At 54.4% G+C, this 18684-nt stretch overlaps 2 protein-coding genes across 5 annotated transcripts; one reads left to right on the top strand and one right to left on the bottom strand.

Moving 5' to 3' along the window:
• Positions 1–1779: 1779 nt before the first annotated feature.
• Positions 1780–12033, bottom strand: TP53I13 (tumor protein p53 inducible protein 13). 4 transcript variants are annotated; one of them, XM_056819574.1, is made up of 8 exons: positions 11613–12033; positions 6547–8003; positions 6213–6278; positions 5695–5736; positions 3172–3300; positions 2874–3062; positions 2232–2775; positions 1780–2126 (listed from the first exon to the last, which is right to left on the bottom strand). In XM_056819574.1, exons 2-8 carry the CDS (start codon positions 6658–6660, stop codon positions 1978–1980), a joined length of 1233 nt encoding a protein of 410 aa, XP_056675552.1. In that variant the 5' UTR covers positions 6661–8003; positions 11613–12033; the 3' UTR covers positions 1780–1977. The 4 variants fall into 4 exon arrangements, with proteins under 4 accessions (XP_056675552.1, XP_056675550.1, XP_056675553.1 ...); XM_056819572.1 differs by lacking the exon at positions 11613–12033 and having other exon boundaries at positions 6547–9307; XM_056819575.1 differs by lacking the exons at positions 5695–5736; positions 11613–12033 and having other exon boundaries at positions 6547–9307.
• ABHD15 (abhydrolase domain containing 15) lies at positions 9329–18684 on the top strand. The gene is made up of 2 exons (XM_056819571.1): positions 9329–11048; positions 15446–18684. The coding sequence occupies exons 1-2, from the start codon at positions 10054–10056 to the stop codon at positions 15972–15974; spliced, it is 1524 nt and encodes a 507-aa protein (XP_056675549.1). The 5' UTR covers positions 9329–10053; the 3' UTR covers positions 15975–18684.

The raw sequence follows: 18684 nt of genomic DNA, 5'->3' as shown, positions 1-18684 counted from the left end.
ACAAAGCCATGCAAATGATTTTGTTTTTAAACCAGCCTTTCCTTTGAGGGGAAGGTAATTTCCATGTAGTCCGCTGGCTGTCCAGCCTTTTACCCATCAGCCTCTGCACCTGGCTGACTCCCTCTGGCTGCCGCTGCCTGCGGTTCCTCCAGTGTTAACCCGGAGATAAGGGGAGAGTTTGAGAAACTGTCCTGGGGGAGGCGGGGAGGGGAAAGTTTCTGAGCAGAAGAGCCTGCCTCCCGTCCAATCCTTCCAGCTATGTAGTGGAAGATGCTAAAGAGAGATCCTGGTCACTGCTGGCCACCGATGCCACCTTGGGCAGCACGGGGTAACTGCCTCAGATGCTGGCTTTCGTTTGGGGCACATTTGGTAAGATGGAGGGCACCCAGGATGGCGAAGGGTCTTGAGATCCTGCCGTGGGAGGAGAGATTGAATAAACTAAGGCTAAGGAGTACAGTGGCTTGAGCCCCAGGTCTGGAGCACCGAGTTCAAATCCAGCCTCGGACACTTCCTAGCTGTGTGGCCCTGGGCAAGTCATTTAACCCTGTTTGTCTCTGTTGGCGGTGTCACATGGATGGCCAATGACTAGAGAGAATTGGACTGGGAGTCAAAGGCAAATGATTTCTTTCTTCTCAGTTTCCTCCTCTGTAAAATGGAGATAATCCTCAGTAATGAGGGTTGTGAAGTGCAAAGAAAATATTCTAAGCCCTTTGCAAACTTTAAAGCTCTCCAGGAAACATAAAACTATGGAGAGCCTCTTCAGAGGCCAGGAGACCTTGGTCGAGTCCCGCCTTGAGAGCTGAGTCTTCCCTGGGTCCTGGCCACTGTTAAGTCCTCAGTAAGCAGGAGAGCCCTCTAGCTGCACTTACAAGAAATGGTGGTCCTTTGGGAAGAATTCTTGGTGGACCCCCTAAGGGCTGAGGCAGGAGCAGATTTAAACTGGATTCTAAATGGAGAGAACCACCACCGAGAAGGGAGCCATGACATCCGGGTCATTGGAGTGGGCAGAAGATCCAAAGGAAGCTTCTCTACAGAGGTGGGGGCGGGGGGGGGGGCATACGCGGCTCCCCTGGTGTTAGCGCTGGCTAGTTTTGCTTATAAAACTTTCCCCCTCTCTCTGCTACAAGATTTGGTTCTCTGGGCAGGAGAGGGATCCACGGGACCTGGAGGCAGCTCGGAGGCCCCGGGGGAGTGAGCTGGGGCGGGATTCAGGGAGAATGGAGCTCAAAGGCAGCCTCCGTAGCTTGGGAGCTCGGTGACCCTGGACAGGTCACTTCCCATCCTCCTGCCTGCCTCAAACCCCTCCTCTGCAAGAGCGCCTGCTTCCCGGAGTGCTGGGACGGTTAAACAAAGCGTGCGTCCCGCACCAGGTAAATGCCAGCCGGGCCCTACGAACAAGCTCGAAATAACGGCGCCAGAATCAAAGGGCCGGCTTGGCCCTAAGGTGGCATGTGCGGGCAGGCGGCGCTATTCCGCCCACGTCCACCGAAGCAAAGTTCAACTCAAATTCTGAGAAAGTAGCAAGAAACGCCCCGAATCCGAGTGTGCCCTCCCGGCCCCAGACGAGAGCAGCCACCAGCCCCGGGGGCAGGGGATGGGGTTCAAGCCCCACCGCGGCCTCAGTGTCCGGTGGCGTGACTGGGTGCCGGGGCAGCTCTTGTCCGCCCTGACGATCCACTAAGTGACAGCCGAGTCCCAAAGAGATACACCCTGCCAAGAGCCAGTTTAACCCCAAGAGCGCCGGGGGTGGGCCGGAGGAAGACGCGGAAGCCGCGGGAATCTAGGAAAATAATTTAATTAGAAATCGAGGCCTGGGGCACACCCAGGGTGGGGCTTGCACCGTCCCCACAGGCCAGCAGGGGCTCCCAGCGGGGCGCCGTCCACGTGGCAGGGCCGCCCAGAGCCTGCTGGCCTGGCCGGGCCGGGCCGGGCCGGGAGGAGCCAGGCTCTGGGCCGCCCCGACTCAGCCCGCCCTCCTCAGGTCGAAGAGCTGTCGCTGCTGCCGCCCCCGCCGTCGGGGCCCAGGCCGCCTCGGGCCGGGGCTGGGACGGCCGGGAGGAGGGGTCGCCGGCGGGAGCGCCTGGGTCTTCGGGGCCCAGCGGCCAGCAGCCTCCGCTTCAGCACCGCTGCCGGGGGAGGCGGGGTCAGAGAAGCAGGGCACTGGGGCGGGGAGCAGGAGGGGGCGGCCCCGGGACGGAGGAGCAGGGGGAGGCACGGGTGGGGGGCCTCACCTGCCACCGTGTCCTGGCTGTCCGTCGGCGGCCCCCAGTAGATGCTCTCTCCCCGACGGCAGTTCCGATGCAGCCGGGTGCAGAGCGTGGCCAGCGTGAGAAGCACCAGCAGGAAAGTCAAGGCCGTGGCTGCCCACGCCGCTTCGTCGGTGCGGGGAGTGGGAGCCCGGGCTGGCCGGGAAGGAGCCGCCCAGGGCGCTGCGGAGGGCTGGCCCGGGCAGGTACAACCCCCCGGGCTTCCATGCCCGGGGCGGGAGTCATTGGTCCCCCCATCTCTCCAGCCGGGCTGCCCCCTCAGAGCCGGGGCCCCGGACGGAGCAATGGGCCCCATGGGGGGAGCACCGGCCTCCCCCGGGGAGTCTGGGACGGGCTTACCGATCCCATGGGAGTGAGGAGGGGCCCTGGTGGCCGGCGCCGTGGCCAGGGAGCCGAGGGCAGCTCGAAGTCGCCTTCTCTTGGCCCCGCGGGTGTACTCTGAACCCCTGGACTTAATCCCTTCCCCAGGGGGGCGCCAACTCCGGAGGGCAAAGGCTGTAGCCAGGGCCTGTGGGAGAGCCGGGAGGAGCAGTCAGCCGTCCCTCCTTCCCTGGGGCCAGAGGGCGGCGCCTTGCAAAGGTCCCACCACCTAGCGGGTCCCCTCACCTGCACGCTCCCCCGGGGACACAGGCGATCACTGCCTCGGGGGGGCCCCGGGGGCCTGGAAGGGGTGGGCCGGGCTCTCCTTTTTACCCCTCTCCTCTTCTTCCGCCTCCTCTTCAGCCAGTGGGCCGCCCAGGCTGGCTCTACCCTGGCCATCTCAAGGGATGCCCCCCAAGCCACCAGTACGAGGGGCTGCAAGAAGCGTCCGTGGACAGGTGTGGGCGGGGCAGTCCAAGCCCCGCCTTCCCGGCACCCCAGGGGTCTCCGCCCACTCGTCGCCCCTCCCCCAATCCCGCCTTACCCGCTGCCGAGTGAGGCCCAGGTGAGGGGTCAGGATGGGCCGGGACACACAGGCGCGGGCCAGAAGGGCGAGCTGGAGCTTGAGGCGGGGGTGAGCGCAGGGGTGGTAGAGGAAGGCGATGCTGCTGCCCTGGTGGGAAGGGCTCGGGCTCAGGCTCCAGCCCCCGGCCGGCCAGCGCCCCCTTCTCCGAATGGGGGAGGGCGGTGCTTCTCCCACTTTCTCAGACTGGCCCCTGCCCGGGCCCTCGCGCCTTCTCTGGCTCCTCTTCCCTTCTTCTCTCCCCCACCAAGCTCGGGCCGCTCCTTTACCCTGCGGCCTTGCTGTTCGCTTCAGATAAAGCTGCTCGGTGGGCCTGCCGCTCCCCAAGGGCCCTCCGTCCTTTTTTCATTCCAGCAGCCCTGGTCAGCACCTCCCCAGGGGAGGGAGGCCGGAGTCCAGCAGGGAGAGCCCAGAGAGGGCAGACAGCAAGCCCGGAAGCTGCGGGAGGCCCAGCCCTCGAGTGGGGAAAAGAGGGAGGCGAGTGTAAAGGCAAGGAAGCAGGAAAGGCCGGAGGTCCACAGGGATGGAGGCCGGGAGGCCGGAGAAAACCCCAGAGGCAGGGAGGCATCCCCTTGGGGAGCGGGTGAGGCCAGGAGGCTGGAGAAAACCCCAGAGGCAGGGAGGCATCCCCTTGGGGAGCGGGTGAGGCCAGGGGCTCCAGCCGGTGTGCACATGGGGAATCTGGCGCCAGGAAGGACAGACTGAAAGGGCAGGGGAGGCAGAGAGGCTCATTAGGAGGCCCCCCAGACCAGGAGAGGCCAGAGCAGCCACAATGGACCAGCCAAAGATGTGCAAATGAAGACTGGCAGGAGAGCCCAGACTATCTGCTATTTTCTATCAACTCTTGGGGGCGGCTGGGTAGCTTAGTGAATGGAGGGCAGGCCGGGAGATGGGAGGTCCTGGGTTCAAATGAAGCCTCAGAACACTTGCTGTGTGACCCTGAGCAAGTCATTTAATCCCCCATGAGCCAGTATTGATTCTAAAACTGAAGGTATGAATAATAAGGAAATAGGTGATAGTGCGGGTATAACCCAGTGGAACTGCTTGTCAGCTACGGGAAGGGGGGAGGGAAAAGAGGAGGGAGAGAACATGAACCCTGTAACCTGGGAAAATACTTAAAAATAAATAAAAATAAAAAAAGAATAAAACCAAAGTGAAAAAGAGAGAGATGCCCAGGAACATTTAAATAAAGCTCAGCAGGACATGAGGTCGCCCAAACCATGGTGTTGCCTATACATTCACTGAGCAACTTACACAGGCCCAGGCCTGTATCACATAAAACGGCCGCATTCGCCGCGGTCCCTGCCTCAGGAGGGCTCAGAGAGGAGGCGGAAGGGATGAGGAATTCTGGTGCGCCGCCAGGGTTCAAACAGAGCAGCGCAGGGTGGAGGGAGCCCCGCCATGCAGCAGGCCTCGCTCTCGGGATGCCCAGTGTCCACCGAAGCCTCTTGGCTGTGGCCTCTCGGGGAGCGTGAGCTGCCTCCTTCAAAGCAAGGGCAGGATCTGTTTTCTATTTCTACCCCTCAGGCCCAAGAGAGTGCTTTGCACATCCTAGAGGCTCCCGAATAAATGACTTTTTCCTTCCTTCCTTCATGGAGGGATAGATAGGATTGGGGTAAAAGGAAGGAGGGATCCGAAACCAGGGCGAAGGAGAGCTGGGTGAAACTGAGTCTGGGCTGGCTAGGCTGAGGGTTTGTGGGAACTTCATAGAAGCCTGGAGGGGGAGGCAGGGTCAAGCCTCAGGATGCCGCAAGCAGTAGAGCTCAGAAAGGCTTTGTGGTGAGAAGATTCCTCAAGGCAGCAGGAAGGGGAGAGTGGCCGGGCAGGGGGCAAGGACCAGGGGTTTAGTGCCCGGACTCTCCTCTGGGGGTGATGCACATGGCAAGGAAGGATTAGAAAGGAAACACCGGAAAAGGTTAAGAAACTGAACCTAGAGGATAAGGAGGAAGGCTGGGTCCAAAAGGATTCCAAGGGGTCAAGTCTGAGTGTGCCACATTGACATCCATCCACAGGAATGCAGAAGGGTTGTTTTTTTCTTTTACGCCCTTCCTTTCTGTTTTAGAATTAATACTCTGTGTTGGCTCCAAGGCAGAAGAGTGGTAAGGGTTAGGCAATGGGGGTTAAGTGACTTGCCCAGGGTCACCCCGCTGGGAAGTGTCTGAGGCTAGATTTGAAGCCAGGACCTCCTGGCTCTAGACCTGGTTCTCTTAACCACTGAGCCCCCTAGCTGTCCCCTTAATGCTCTCACAACATCCCACCGTCCAGGCCAGTCTGTCACTCACCATTCATGTCCCTCACCGCCCACATGTCGTTTTGGGTGTCGGGGCATAGGGTGGGGGCTGATGGCAAATAGATTAGCTTGGCTGGAGTAAAGGGTCCAAACCCCCGAGTTATGGGTAATGGAGTTAGTGATACAAGATGAAAAGAGGCAGCATCAGCCTTCCCCATCACCACCACGCTATAGGTGGTGGGCACAGCCCCTACCTGCCCTGGGCCCATCCAAGTCTGGGTGACTCGTGGAGACACCTGTGGGTAGAGAAAGGAGGAAGTCTGGGTGACTCAAGAGCACCCATGGGGTGTTTGGGGGGAGAAGTCAGCAGAGGGGAGGGAAGAGAAAGGCATTCCAGGAAAGAAGGACCAGGCTGAGGGTAGAAGGGAAGCTCTTTAAGGCTGAAGTCATTCATTTTGTATATCACTAGGTGCCTTGGCCACAGAAATGCTTGTCCGATGCAGTATGTATATGGGAAGAGGGAGAGGGACCAAACCGGGAGATCCTTGGAGAGCTGAAGGGCAGTGGGGACATCTGGGGTTCCCAGAAGAGGCAGAAGGGGCTGTCGCTGCAGATCTGGGGATCTGGACCTGAGATGTGGGGGTGGAAGGGGCAGGCGCCTCTCGGGTCTCTAGGCTTTTCCCCAAAGTGGTCCTCGGTCCACAAGCCCAGAGGATGGGTGTGTGGGTAGGCTCAGCTTGGGTCCCATTTGCACACCGATGCAAGGTCCTACCTCTTGGGGCAGAGGCCAAAGTTCCCCAGGGCATCGGGCCCTGACTTGGGCCAGCTCAGTCGGGACCTGCAAACCCCAGAAGCAGAGAACCAAGGCGGTCAGTCTTGGGGGGAATTCTATGCCCCCCACCCCCGCCCTAATACTCCGCCCTCCAGGCGTTCATCCACGTCTTCTTGAGACGTCCGGCCCGTCTCTGCCCCCGGATCAGTTTCCCTGCTCTGCTCTGGGCTGGCGGCGTCCACAAGACAAAGGTTGGCTTCGCTCCTGGGTCTACCCGCCAGCCTCCGTGCTAAGGTCGGGGGCTTGGAGATCTTGGATTTGGGGGCCAACTTACCGCCTGGGGGCCGCGCGCAGCCCGGCAGAGCAGCGCCGGCAGTAGCAACAGCAGCAGCAGTAGAGGAGGCGGCGGCAGCCCGCGGGACGGCGGCAAACCATGGGGAGCCGCCATCCCCGCCCAAGCCCGGGACTCTCTCGGTGGGGAGCCGGCCCAGCGGGCCGGGACTTCGGCCCCGCCCCCAAGCGTTGGGCCCGCCCCGCCTTCGAGCCTCGCCCCTAGGACGCGTGTCCCACCAGAGTAATGAACATTCTCTGCCTAGCTCTTCGCCTCACCCCGCCTTCCGCGCTGACCCCGCCTCCTGCGCGCCTCAAGGATGCCCAGCTCCGCCCTCGGCCTGCGCCGTCCACGAAGACGGCTCTCTGAGAGTCCCCGCTTTTGTCTCCGCCCCCAACCCGGTCTGGGCTCTAGATCACGCCCTTCGTGGCTCCTCCCCCTCCGTGCGCGCCCTGGGCAGGACCTCGCGTGGAGAGGGAGAAGGGCAAGGAAGAGATGAGCGTGCGCGTGAGAGTAAGGGGGAGGAGCAGACAGTTGCAACAAAATATCCGGCGGACGGCTCGCTGTGACGCCAGCTCGGTGGGGTCACGTAAAAAACTAGCGGAGCCGGGAGGATTTGCGGGGGAAGAGTGAAAGAAGCCGCGCTTGCGCCGAGGCTGTGGGGTAGAATTGGGCGGGGTGTTGATTTACGCACGCGCGGTCGCTACTAGGACAGAAGGAATAGAAGATGCCAGCGGGGTGGAGAATTGCCCTCCAGGAGTTTCCGTTCTGGCGACCGAGAACCGAGCCGGTAGACACAGGAAAAGACTTTGAGCATCCTCTTTTAACTAAGCCCGGATCTCCAGGCGCCCTCTAGGGAGGCAGGCAATATAGGGATGCCCGGGAGCCCGAGCAACCACGCCCCATCTCTGAGCCTCAGTTTTCCCTTGTGTAAAAATGGGTAGAAATAATACCAGTGGTACCTAACCCCGGCCTGTGGTGAAACATCATCCAAGTGAAGCTCCTTGTATGCCATACGAAGCTATATAAATCAGCATCATTATTATGGCATACCTTAGAGTTATAATTGCGATCGAATGAAATCATTAAAAAAGAGGTCTCCGGGTAATGCAGCGATTTTAGGGTTGGACTTGGAGTCAGGAACACCTGAGTTCAAATCTACCAGTGGCCTCAGCCATTAACTAGCTGGGTGACCTTTGGCAAGTCACTTAACTATTCTCTGCCGGTTTCCTAATCTGTAAAATAGCACTTTTCTTCTCAGTAGGCTGTTATGGGGATAAAATTGGGTAATCCTTTTTTAAGTGGCTTAAAAACCTTAAAGGGTCATGAAAATGTTAGCTATTGTTATCAAAGAATGACATATTCAGAAAGGCTGTTATTTACTTATCTCACTGCTTTGTCCTGAGGTCCAAAAGAGATCATGAGATGCTGGGCTTGGCTATCCAGGTCATCTGTTAAAACTATTAAAACTTAAACTATTAAATAATTCTTAGTATTGCAATTCCGACCTCCTGAAGCTGAGGTCCCGGATTTCAGCACTGAAACTCTGTTCTCCGGATTCCAAGGTCCTCCCCCCCCCACGCCCCCAAAATTCAAGATCCAATCCCTAAACCCCAGCTCTCCAGTTCCCCCACTCCTATTGCGAAACGGAGTCAAAGTGTGTGAGGGGAGAGGTGCGGAGGGGAAAGATGAAGGGAATAAAGGAACCAATCACTGGGTTTTTGACAAAGGCTAATCCTGTTAGAAATTGTGCCTGGAGGAGCCACCCTCTTTCAAACTCCCTGGCCCCAGCTGACCTTTCTTATCTACCCAGTGGGAATAGAGGCCAAAGTGACTCCCATTTCCCTCCAATCCCCTTTTCCTACCAGGCTGCCCAACCCTCAGTGTCTGTCTACCACTCACTCTCCCCACACACTTTGCACAATTACTGTGGACATGGGATGTTTGCAGGGATGGAGCTGGACTTTGTCCATGGTGATATGGCAGAAGCCAGCAGGCTTTGCCCCTCAATAGGCAAGCTTGCAGGCGCGTCTAGCCTCCCTCCGCTGCCCTTTCCCCCCGTCCCCATTTCTGCCAACACCACTCACTGGAGATTAAGGAAGGAGACACGGTGGTTGGGTTGCTAGGTGCAACCCCCAAACCTCCCTGGGCAGGCTCCATAATTCTTTCCAAGCTCAGACTTCTCCCTTCGCCCAACACAAAAGGCTTGGTCCCCCCTCTCCCCCGCCTTGGTTAGTAATTATCCGTCCTCATTCTGGGAGAGCTGCTGCTCAGCGACCTTTTCTCTACCCTACCGGGAACCCCAAGGTTACTGTCTGGAATCCTCTGTCCAGATCTGTGGGCGGTGGGGATTCTCTTCCCGAGGTCTAGATCGCAGAGGACTCTGGGGGCGCTCAATGAGGGCAGGGGTTCTCTCCACAAGGGTCTGACGGGGATCTCTCAGGGATCTCCTCTTCATCTAGAGGCGCCTGTCTTCCGGGCTTTTTCTGATGTCAGGATCTCCATTGGGAATCCTCTCCCCCGGAAGTCTGGGGAAAGCTTTCTTTGTGAAGTCGGGGTCTCTAAGAACCGTAGGGGAGGGCTTGTTACCCCCACTAGTCCCCAGTCCCTCCTTTGACAGCATTTGGCCTTCATTTACCTCCCTCTTTCTCCCATTCCACCTCCCCAAACCCCCAGTCCCATGCTCCCTCTCCGCTCCGGTAAAGTAGTACCCTCCTTCCCTCTCTAAGCCCTCCAGCTCCCACCGGCCCTGTACAGAGTGGCCAGAGACACTAAAGTCAGAGTGTGGGGTTGGAGAGGACGGCCGGCGGGGAAGGTTGGAAGAAGTGTCTAACAGCTTGCAATAGCTCAGACAGCGGGACAGCGCCGAGTCGCAAGCCAGTCACCGCCCCACCGCCCACTGCCCGCCGCCCCGCCGCCCAGCGGTTCTGCGCTTTTCCCTTGGAGTGGGAGGAGAGCAGGGCCCCGCGGCCGCAGCCTTCGAACTTTTCCATCGCCCCTCTCCTCTCCCTCACGGCCCGGCCCGGTGGGACAACGAGAAGGATCTCGGGCAGAAGCTCCCCGGGGGTCTGTCTGGGATCCCCAAAGGCACAGGCACGCGCAGGGCTGCACGCCCGAGCCCCCGCCTAGCACCGCCTAGTTGGCACCACCTTCCTGCCCACGGCCCCTTCCGGCCGGCGGGCAGGGAGACTGCCCCGCCCAGCTCCGGGCTCCCGGCGCCCCTTCGGCGGCAATCACGGTACAAAGGAACGGTGGCGGTTGGGTTGCGGAGGGGGCGGGCAGCTGAGCCCGAACTGGCTGCTGCTCCAGAGGCCAGGCCAATAGGGAGCTCCGCCCCCCCCACCCCCCCCGCGGTGGGGGTACTCTCGGCCTCAGCTGCCAGCTGCACCCGGCACAGAGGAGTTCTCCGAGGGAGCGCACGGCCGCACTGCCGTCCGCTGCGCTCGCTCTGTGCTCCAGCCCGCTTCGGACCCCAGACAAGGTCTCCAGTCGGCCCCGATCTGCCGGGCCATGACCGCCTGGGGCCCGGGCCTCGCCCTGGCTGCCCTCAGCCTGATCTGCCTCCTGGCCCGATGGCTGGGGCTGTTCCCGAGCAGAGCCAGAGAGGCTCCGGGGCACAGCCGGGAGGAGGCCGCTGGACAAGAGGCGGAGGAGGACGAGGATGAGGAAGAGCTCGAGGAAGAGGAGGAGGAGGAGGAGGAGGAGGAGGAGGAGGAGGAGGAGGAGGAGGAGGAGGAGGAGGAGGAAGAAGAGAAGGAGGAGGAGGAAGAGAAGCCAGCCAGCTGGGACGGCTTCAGTAAGGGCCAGGAACTGGTGCCCGGGGGCTGCCGGCTCATCTGTAAGCGCTCAGCCCTGGCACACTGCGTCCTGCGCACCTTCCGCAAGTCGGTGGCCCTGAGTGAGCCTGCCCCCACGTCGTGGTTCTCAGGGCCGCATCTGCAGACCTTGTACCAGTTCATGCTGCCGCCAGGCCCGGGCCTCCAGCTGGCACGGGAGAACCTGCAGCTGGCAGACAACGGGCTGGTGGCCCTGGACTGGGTGGTGGGGCCTTGGGTCCCCAGCCCCCAGGGAGTGCCCGGCCTCTACAGCTCCCCGCCGGTCCTGCTGGTCATCCCCAATTCCTGGGGCTGCCTCACCCGCAACGTGGTGCAGCTTTGCCTCTTGGCCCTGGAGAAGGGCTACTACCCGGTCATCTTCCACCGGAGGGGCCACCAGGGCTGCCCGCTGCTCAACACCCAGCTGCAGACTTTCGGGGACCCCTCGGATCTCAAGGAGGCCGTGACCTACATCCGCTTCCGACAGCCGGCTGCACCCCTGTTCCTGGTCAGTGAGGGCTCGGGTTCCGCCCTGCTGCTGTCCTACCTGGGCGAGTGTGGCTCCTCGAGCTACGCCACTGGGGCCGCTTGTATTTCGCCAGTGCTCCGGTGCCGCGAGTGGTTTGAGGCTGGGCTGCCCTGGCTCTACGAAAGGGCCTTCTTGCTGCACCAGAAAATCACCCTGAGCAGGTGGGTACCGGGCAGAGCAGCCCCGAGGAGCCGCCTTCGGTGGCCAAGCCTCAGGGAAAGGTTGGGCAAAGCTCTCTTACGCTCATTTTAGGGGCGTCTTCAGTGGGCACAGCTGCTTGGGCCGGCTCTCCTCTGCTTCATCCAGGGGTCTCAGCCTCCTGGGCAGCCACCGGGGAGGGAAGAGGCCAGTGTTGGCAGCTGGGACACAACCTCTTGGTCCAAAGCTGGGTAGATCCAAAAAGGGATCCTGGAAGGAACTGTGACCCAGGATCCAAAGAGGCCTGAGCTTGGCCTTTGAGGAAGGCAGGACCTACGGCCCATAAAAGGTGAGGCAGCTGTCATCCACAAAGGATGGGCCAGGGGGTCCCTCCTTAAGCTGACCCACTGTGTGTGTGACTTTGAGTAAGTCACTTCTCTCTAACCGAAGCATCCTTTTGTGGTGATGGTTGTTCAGTTCTGTCTGGCTCTTTAGGACCCCTTGAATAGGGTTTTCTTAGCAAAGATACTGGAGTGGTTTGCTGTTTCCTCCCTCCGTTTTGTGCAGTTAGGAATTAAGTGACTTACCCAAGGTCACACTGCTAGTAAGTGTCTGAGGCTGGATTTGAACTCTGGTCTTTCTGACTCCAGGTCTAGCACATAAGCCATTGAACCACCTAAGAATTCTACCATGGGAAATGAGAAGGTTGGACTAGATGGTTTCTACGGTCGCTTTTGGGTTCCAATTCTTTGATTCCTCTGAGTCTTTTGAACTCTGAAGGGGAATAGACGTGGGGCTGCTTCTCAACAGAGAAGGGTACCATGCTAGAACCTTGGGGGATGGGGAGGAGGGACGCTTTCCACAGCAGATAACCCAGGCTTCAGTTGTCAGTAGAGTGATGAGGAGGCACCCAGAACCTCCTATTGCTGCCTCCTTTCCCCCACTTTCATCCTCGTCATCATCTCCCTCCCCCCAGTACTGGGAAGAACAAACCTTGTACTCAGCGGAGCTGCCATGGTAACAGAACATCCAGTGGAGGAGCCCAGGTGTCCACATTCCTTCTTGGTTGCCATGGTTTTCCAGGTCCAAATACCTGGTAACAGAGACCACCTTGTGCTTCCCCCTCCACCACCATGACTCAACCACTCCTGATCCTGAGACAGGCAATGGGCTCAAGAGAATTCAGAGGCAGGGGACGTTCCTGGTGGTCAGTGAGCTTGGGCCTGAGGAAGTTGGGCAGTCCCTGGGGGCTCTCTGACTCGTTAAATCTGACTAGGAGCCGTGATATTGGCCCTGCCACTCACTGACAGAGTCAGACCAGTTAGGAGACAAATGAAAGCCGATCTCCCAAGGCCTTTTTCAGATCCACTCCCTGGACTCCCTGCCGTGGATCTTCTATCTGCCTCGGCTTCCCTCCCTAGCTATTCTGCCCATGTGTGGTCCAGACAGGCAAGCCACATGTAGCATTAGTCTAAGCAAAATATCATGAGGAAAATGGATCTGCTACCCCCAAAAAGGCATCTATTCAGATTCTTACTAGCCGTGTGGCCCTGGGCAAGTTGCTTATCCCTATTTGCCTCAGTTTCCTTAGCTATAAAGTGAGCTGAAGACGGAAATGACAAACCACTCCATTATCTTTACCAAGAAACCTTCAAATGGGGTCATGAAGAGTTGGACATGACTGAACAATAAAAAAATCTATCATCTATCCATCCATCCACCTATCTATCCATCTATCTATTTACCTGTGTCTGTTTGTCTGTCTACCTATCTGTCTAGTCATCCATCTATCTATCCATCTTTCTATCTCTCCATCCATCCATCCATCCATCCATCCATCCATCCATCCATCCATCCATCAATCTAGCTGTCTGTCTCTCTGTCTACCTGTCTATTCATCCATCTATCTATCCATCTGTTTGTCTCTTTCTATCCATCTTTCTATCTCTCTGTCTCTGTCTATCCATCCATCCATCTATCTGTCTGTCTGTCTGTCTCTCTGTCTACCTATCTGTCTATCCATCCATCTATCCATCTTTCTATCTGTCTCTGTCTGTCTATCCCTCCATCTATCCATCTATCTACCTATCTGTCTGTCTCTCTGTCTACCTATCTGTCTATTCATCCATCTATCTATCCATCTATCTGTCTGTCTATTCATCTTTCTATCTATTCACCCTATCTCTGTCTATCCATCCATCTATCTATCCATCTTTCTATCTCTCTGTCTCTGTCTATCCATCCATCCTTCTATCTCTGTCTATGTATCCATCTATTTGTCTCTATCCATCCATCTATCTATCCATCTTTCTATCTATCTCTCTGTCTCTGTCTATCCATCCATCCTTCTATCTGTCTATGTATCCATCTATTTGTCTCTATCCATCCATCTATCCATCTTTCTGTCTCTGTCTATCCCTCCATCTATCCATCTATCTGTCTGTCTCTCTGTCTACCTATCTGTCTATTCATCCATCTATCTATCCATCTATTTGTCTGTCTATTCATCTATCTATCCATCCTATCTATCTTTGTCTATTTATCCATCTATATATCCATCTTTCTATCTATCTCTCTGTCTCTGTCTATCCATCCATCCTTCTATCTCTATGTATCCATCTATTTGTCTCTATCCATCCGTCTATCCATTCTTCTATCTAACTATCTCTATCCATTTATCTCTGTCTACCCACCCATCTATCTATCCATCTATCTATCTGTCTATCCATCTGTCTATCTATCTATCTATCTATCTATCTATCTATCTATCTATCTATCTATCTATCTGAGTCAAACAGCCTTGGAGACAGGCCAACCTGGGTTCAAGTTGTGACACATACATTGGCTATGTAACCCTGGGCAATCATTTCACCCTGTTTGCCTCAGTTTCCTCATCTGTGAAATGAGCTGGAGAACAAAATAGAAAACCAACTAGGATATTTTTTAAGACTCCAAAAAAAGTTCATCATTTTCTAGGATGTCTGAGCTGGTAGAGTTCTTAAAGATCATTCAGTACAATCTCATTTTGTAAAGAAGGAAATAAGAGAAATGGAGTGACTTACCCAAGGCCATACAATGAGGGAAAGGACTAGATAGACCCCCAATGCCCTTCATTTCCAGGCTATAGCAGTCAACAAGTGCTGGTGTTACACAAGGATAATATAAAGAGAAAAATGAAACAGTACTTACCACCAAAGAACGAGGATACATTGTTTTGGGGGGAAACAATATGTACACATTTGAGATTTCTCTCCTACACCAAGCTGGACCAAACTGAAATGGCTTTTCCATCACTTGTTATTTGACGTGGCTCTGGGTGATCGGGAAACATTTTTAAGTAAGGATTGTCATCCCCTTTGGTGTCTCAGTTTCCTTGGGCAAACTGATAAAGCCTTTGGACACCTTATAATCATGTTTTCAAAAGCAGAAAATACATAGAATTAGAAAGAAAACCAATTATAGTGAACATAAGGCTGTAGTTTTTCCCATTTAAGTTTACAGAGTCCCTTAATACTATTCTGCTTGGGAGTCTATGGACTCTAGGTTAAGAACTCCTGTTCTAGAATAATATCGCATTTATGGCCAAAGGGCTATAAAAGAACGCATACCCTTTGATCCAGTAATACCACTAGTAGGTCTGTATCCCAAAGAGATTTTAAAAAATGGGAAAGGACTTGCTTGTACAAAAATATGTATAGTGTTGCTTTTGTGGTGGCAAAGAATTGGAAACTAAAGGGATGTCCCCCATTGAGGAATGGCTGAACAAATTGTGGTAGATGACGGTGATGGGATACTTATTGTGCTATAAGGAATGATGAGCAAGATGATCTCAGAAAGAGCTGGAGAGACCTTCATGAACTGATGCAGAGTGAAATAAGCAGAACCAGGAGAACGTTGTACACAGTAACAGCAATGTTGTGGGATGAGCAACTGGGAAAGACTTGGCTACTCTCAGCAATACAATGATCCAGGACGATTCTGAGGGACTGAGGACAAAGAATGCTCTCCACCTTCAGGGAATGAACTGTTGGAGTCAATGCAGATGGAAGCATATGATTTATCACTTGTTTATTTGGGTATGTTTGGGGTTTTGGTTTTGTAAGATTTTTTGCTTACAGAAATGAATATGGAAACAGGTATTGAGTGATAATACATGTTTAACCCAGATTGAATTGCTTGCCAGCTCTGGGAGTGGGGAGGGAAGATGGAAGGAAGACAATTTCGATCATATAACTTAGGAAAACTTATATGGAAATTTATTAAAATAAAAACATTTATAATAATAAAAATAAATATCCCAAGAAAGAGGAAAAAACCCCAAGCTTGGAGGGATGGATGGTATCCCAAAAAATTCACTATGATGTTCTTTTTCTTTATCACCTCTCTGCCTTTACTTACCATCTTTGTCTTTTGGTGACAGATATGCTACAGCCCTAGAAGATATAGTGGACACAGATAAACTCTTCATGAGCCGTTCCCTGCGTGAATTTGAGGAGGCTCTTTTTTGTGGGACCAAGAACCTCCCCATCAGCTGGGACACTTACTGGGATGACAATGATCCCCTCCGGGATGTCGATGAAGCTGCCGTGCCCGTGCTGTGCATTTGCAGTGCTGATGACCCAGTGCGGGGTCCTCCAGGCCAAACCTTGCCCACCAAACTCTTCCAGAACAACCCCTACTTCTTTCTTCTGCTCAGCCGCTATGGGGGCCACTGTGGCTTTCTCCGGGAAGATTCTTCCCCAGCCTGGAGCCACGAAGCTACCCTGGAATATTTCCAGGCTCTGACTGAATTCTTTCGTTCAGAAGAGAGGGTGAAGGGTCTGTCTCGCCACCGCTCCTCATTCTTGGCAGGCCGCCGGCGCCGATTCACTCTACAAAAGCGAGAGGTGGCTCCCACCTCCCCTCGGCTCGAGGAGATGTTTAGCTGGAAGCGGTCATATACCAAGTGAGGTCCATGGAGACAACTCCCTATCATTGTGCCCCTGTCTCTGCTGCTTGGTGGGAAAAGCTGGCTCCTCCATTAATCAGTTCTGGTCTCATACAGAAGAATCATGCCAGCATGGAAAGGAACCATTGACACGGGCGGTCACCATCCCTCTGGTTAGCTTCTCCCTTGCATCCCTCCACTGCTTCCTGCTAGTGAGGATGGACCCTACACTAGGCTGTAGGATCTTGGTCTTAGATTCAAAGTGATGGTGGTCCCTAATTGGGTCACTCCAATTCATCCCATTCTCCCCAACCTGTCTATTCTGGCCACCATCTTTTCCCATCATCACGGATCTCACAAATCAGAGGGCATTTATCTATCTATCAGTGGGGAAGTGATAGGAAAACGCTCAAGCATCAGCAAAAACAGCACTTTTCCTAGAAGTAGCAGTAAAGACACGTCTGTGTCGTGTTCTATGACTGATCTTGAGGCTGTCCTAGCTCTTTAGCCAGCGAGTAGAGAGAACCACAGGGCAAACGCAAACATCCTGTGTTTAGTAAGTCCCACCCTTCCTCATTCTGCCTAGAAAGTTCTGTTCTGAACACGGCAGCTGTTTCAGGCTGGCGTACAGGGCAAGCCCTTTGTTTGGATCAGTTATTGCCCCAGTATCCGAGAAAGCTGGAGTCCCCTCCAATGGAAACGGGCTCTCTGGGCAGTCAGTAATTCTGGCCTGTATCCCACCTCCTCTAAGTCTTGAGCCTGATGGAGAGGGGAAGTCAAAAGGAAGATCATGGACAAGAGTCTTTTCCTTCACTCTGTTCTGGTCTCCAATTTCAGACTTTTCCCTGCCATTTCTCTTCCTGGAAAATTGTCCAAGAGTCTGACAAGGATGAGAAACAGAGGGTAGAGAATATTGATGACTGCCTCAGTAGCATAAAAATACACCTTTGAGCTTTGAGCTGGGGAGGAGGGAGGAACTGGGAGAAACCCAGAAAGGCTGGTTTGGTACCATTAACCAAAGACCCAATGGCCAAGACTTGCTCTGAGCAGGTCCCTGGTCTGGTGCCAAGGCTCAGGGACCTTCATGACCAAGGACTCAGGGCATAGCTGGAATTTAAAAAAAAACATTACTGTGTTATTGGTTCCAAGGCAGAACAGTAAGGGCTAGGCAGTGAGGGTTAAAGGACTTGCCCAGGGTCACACATACTATGGATGGAAAGGCTAGAAATCCTGAAGGGGTTACTGTCTACTCAGAATTAGTTAATACCTGATTTTATTCTTTTTTTCTGCCCAGTTATTAGAAAGTCCATTCACAATGAATGTTGGACTTTGGGGAGTTCTCTCTGCTTCCTCTGATTTAGAATTGCTCGTTCCCTGAAGGGATGGTCAGTTCTGTGGGGGGAGGCAGAATGCAGATGTGAGGACATCCTTGACTATGACTAGGAACACAGCCCACAAAGTATAGCAAAGTAAAGGCTCATGACTTTATTTGGAGCTGCCCATTGACTGCCCTGAAGCTGCGATAAAGCCACATCCTGGTCTAATCAGCAATAAAGTTTTTCAAGGGGAAAGTGCTGTGCCCATGGCAGGTGTTTAAATACTTCAGTGAATGAATGAATCAGCATTTCCCCAACAAGACTCTTTTTTTCTCCTTGGCAACCAGTCATTTAGAGTTGGGTTCAAAGTCAGAAATAGCCTGGTGGCTGTAGCAGCAGAAAAGCAGATGCCAATTTTGTGTTGCATCTCCAAAGGCCATACCATGGAAGTGTAGTCCTTTGGGTCCTTCCATCATTTTTGGAAGAGAAGAATGAGGAAGGGGAGACAAGGAGAGGAGAGGAGAGGACACCAACATGTGGAGACTAAAAAGGGAAAAGAAGGAATTATAATCATCTTCAGGTTTCCCAGGTATTTGCAGTGCCAAGTTATTAGGACAAAGTCTAAAGGCAGGATTAGGCAGCCCAGATGCTGGCTGCTCTCTGAGGTCAGAGTCACAGAGCTAGGAGGTATTTTCAGACCTACTTACTTCCACCATCTATTTTCAGAGGAGAAAGCTAAGGCCCAGAGAAAGGAACTGGGAAAACCCTGTAACTTCCTCAGCCAACTTTCCAACTGTACAACTTAGAGAAGAAGTTGTATCCTTTCCTATCTCGGGTTCCCCGATCCCCTTTAGGAAGACCCCATGTTTGCCTCCTCCTTATTTAGACAGAGAGATCTCTTGACAAGCAGCTAGGATGGTTCCCACAGTTAGATAAAGTTTGGGTGACTTTGTCCTCTAAAGAGGTCTTACTTATTCTACTGTGCCTGAGCTGCCTGGGAACAAGTTGGACAAGCTCGAGGCAGACAATTTGGAATATGTGACCCTTGGGGGAGACTGGAGACTTGTAGACAAAACTGTCACCGACTCAGTTAATTCTCAATGCGCCTGGAGCTGATGGTCTGTATGACCCATCCTTTGGCTTCTCACCTGCTTCTAAACAGAAGTGGGAAAGAAACTGAAAAAGTTCAAACCAGCAGATTGGGGGAAGGAAGTGATGCTGTAAGCCCAGGAGTGAAGATAGCCTTTGGGATTGGAGAACTGGCTGGATTAAAAAGTGGCCAATGACCACTGAAGTTCTCTCCACGTACTACCAAGCCAACAACTTCCATGTTGTTTCCGAAAGCCTAGGAATATGTGGCTTTCAAGCTTATCCTAGAACATCAATAAAGAGAGGGCACGGGCTCTCCCCCAACAC

This window comes from Monodelphis domestica, chromosome 2 (assembly GCF_027887165.1).
Source record: "Monodelphis domestica isolate mMonDom1 chromosome 2, mMonDom1.pri, whole genome shotgun sequence".
Taxonomy (NCBI): Eukaryota; Metazoa; Chordata; class Mammalia; order Didelphimorphia; family Didelphidae; genus Monodelphis; species Monodelphis domestica.
This window is presented reverse-complemented; position numbering and strand designations above follow the sequence as displayed.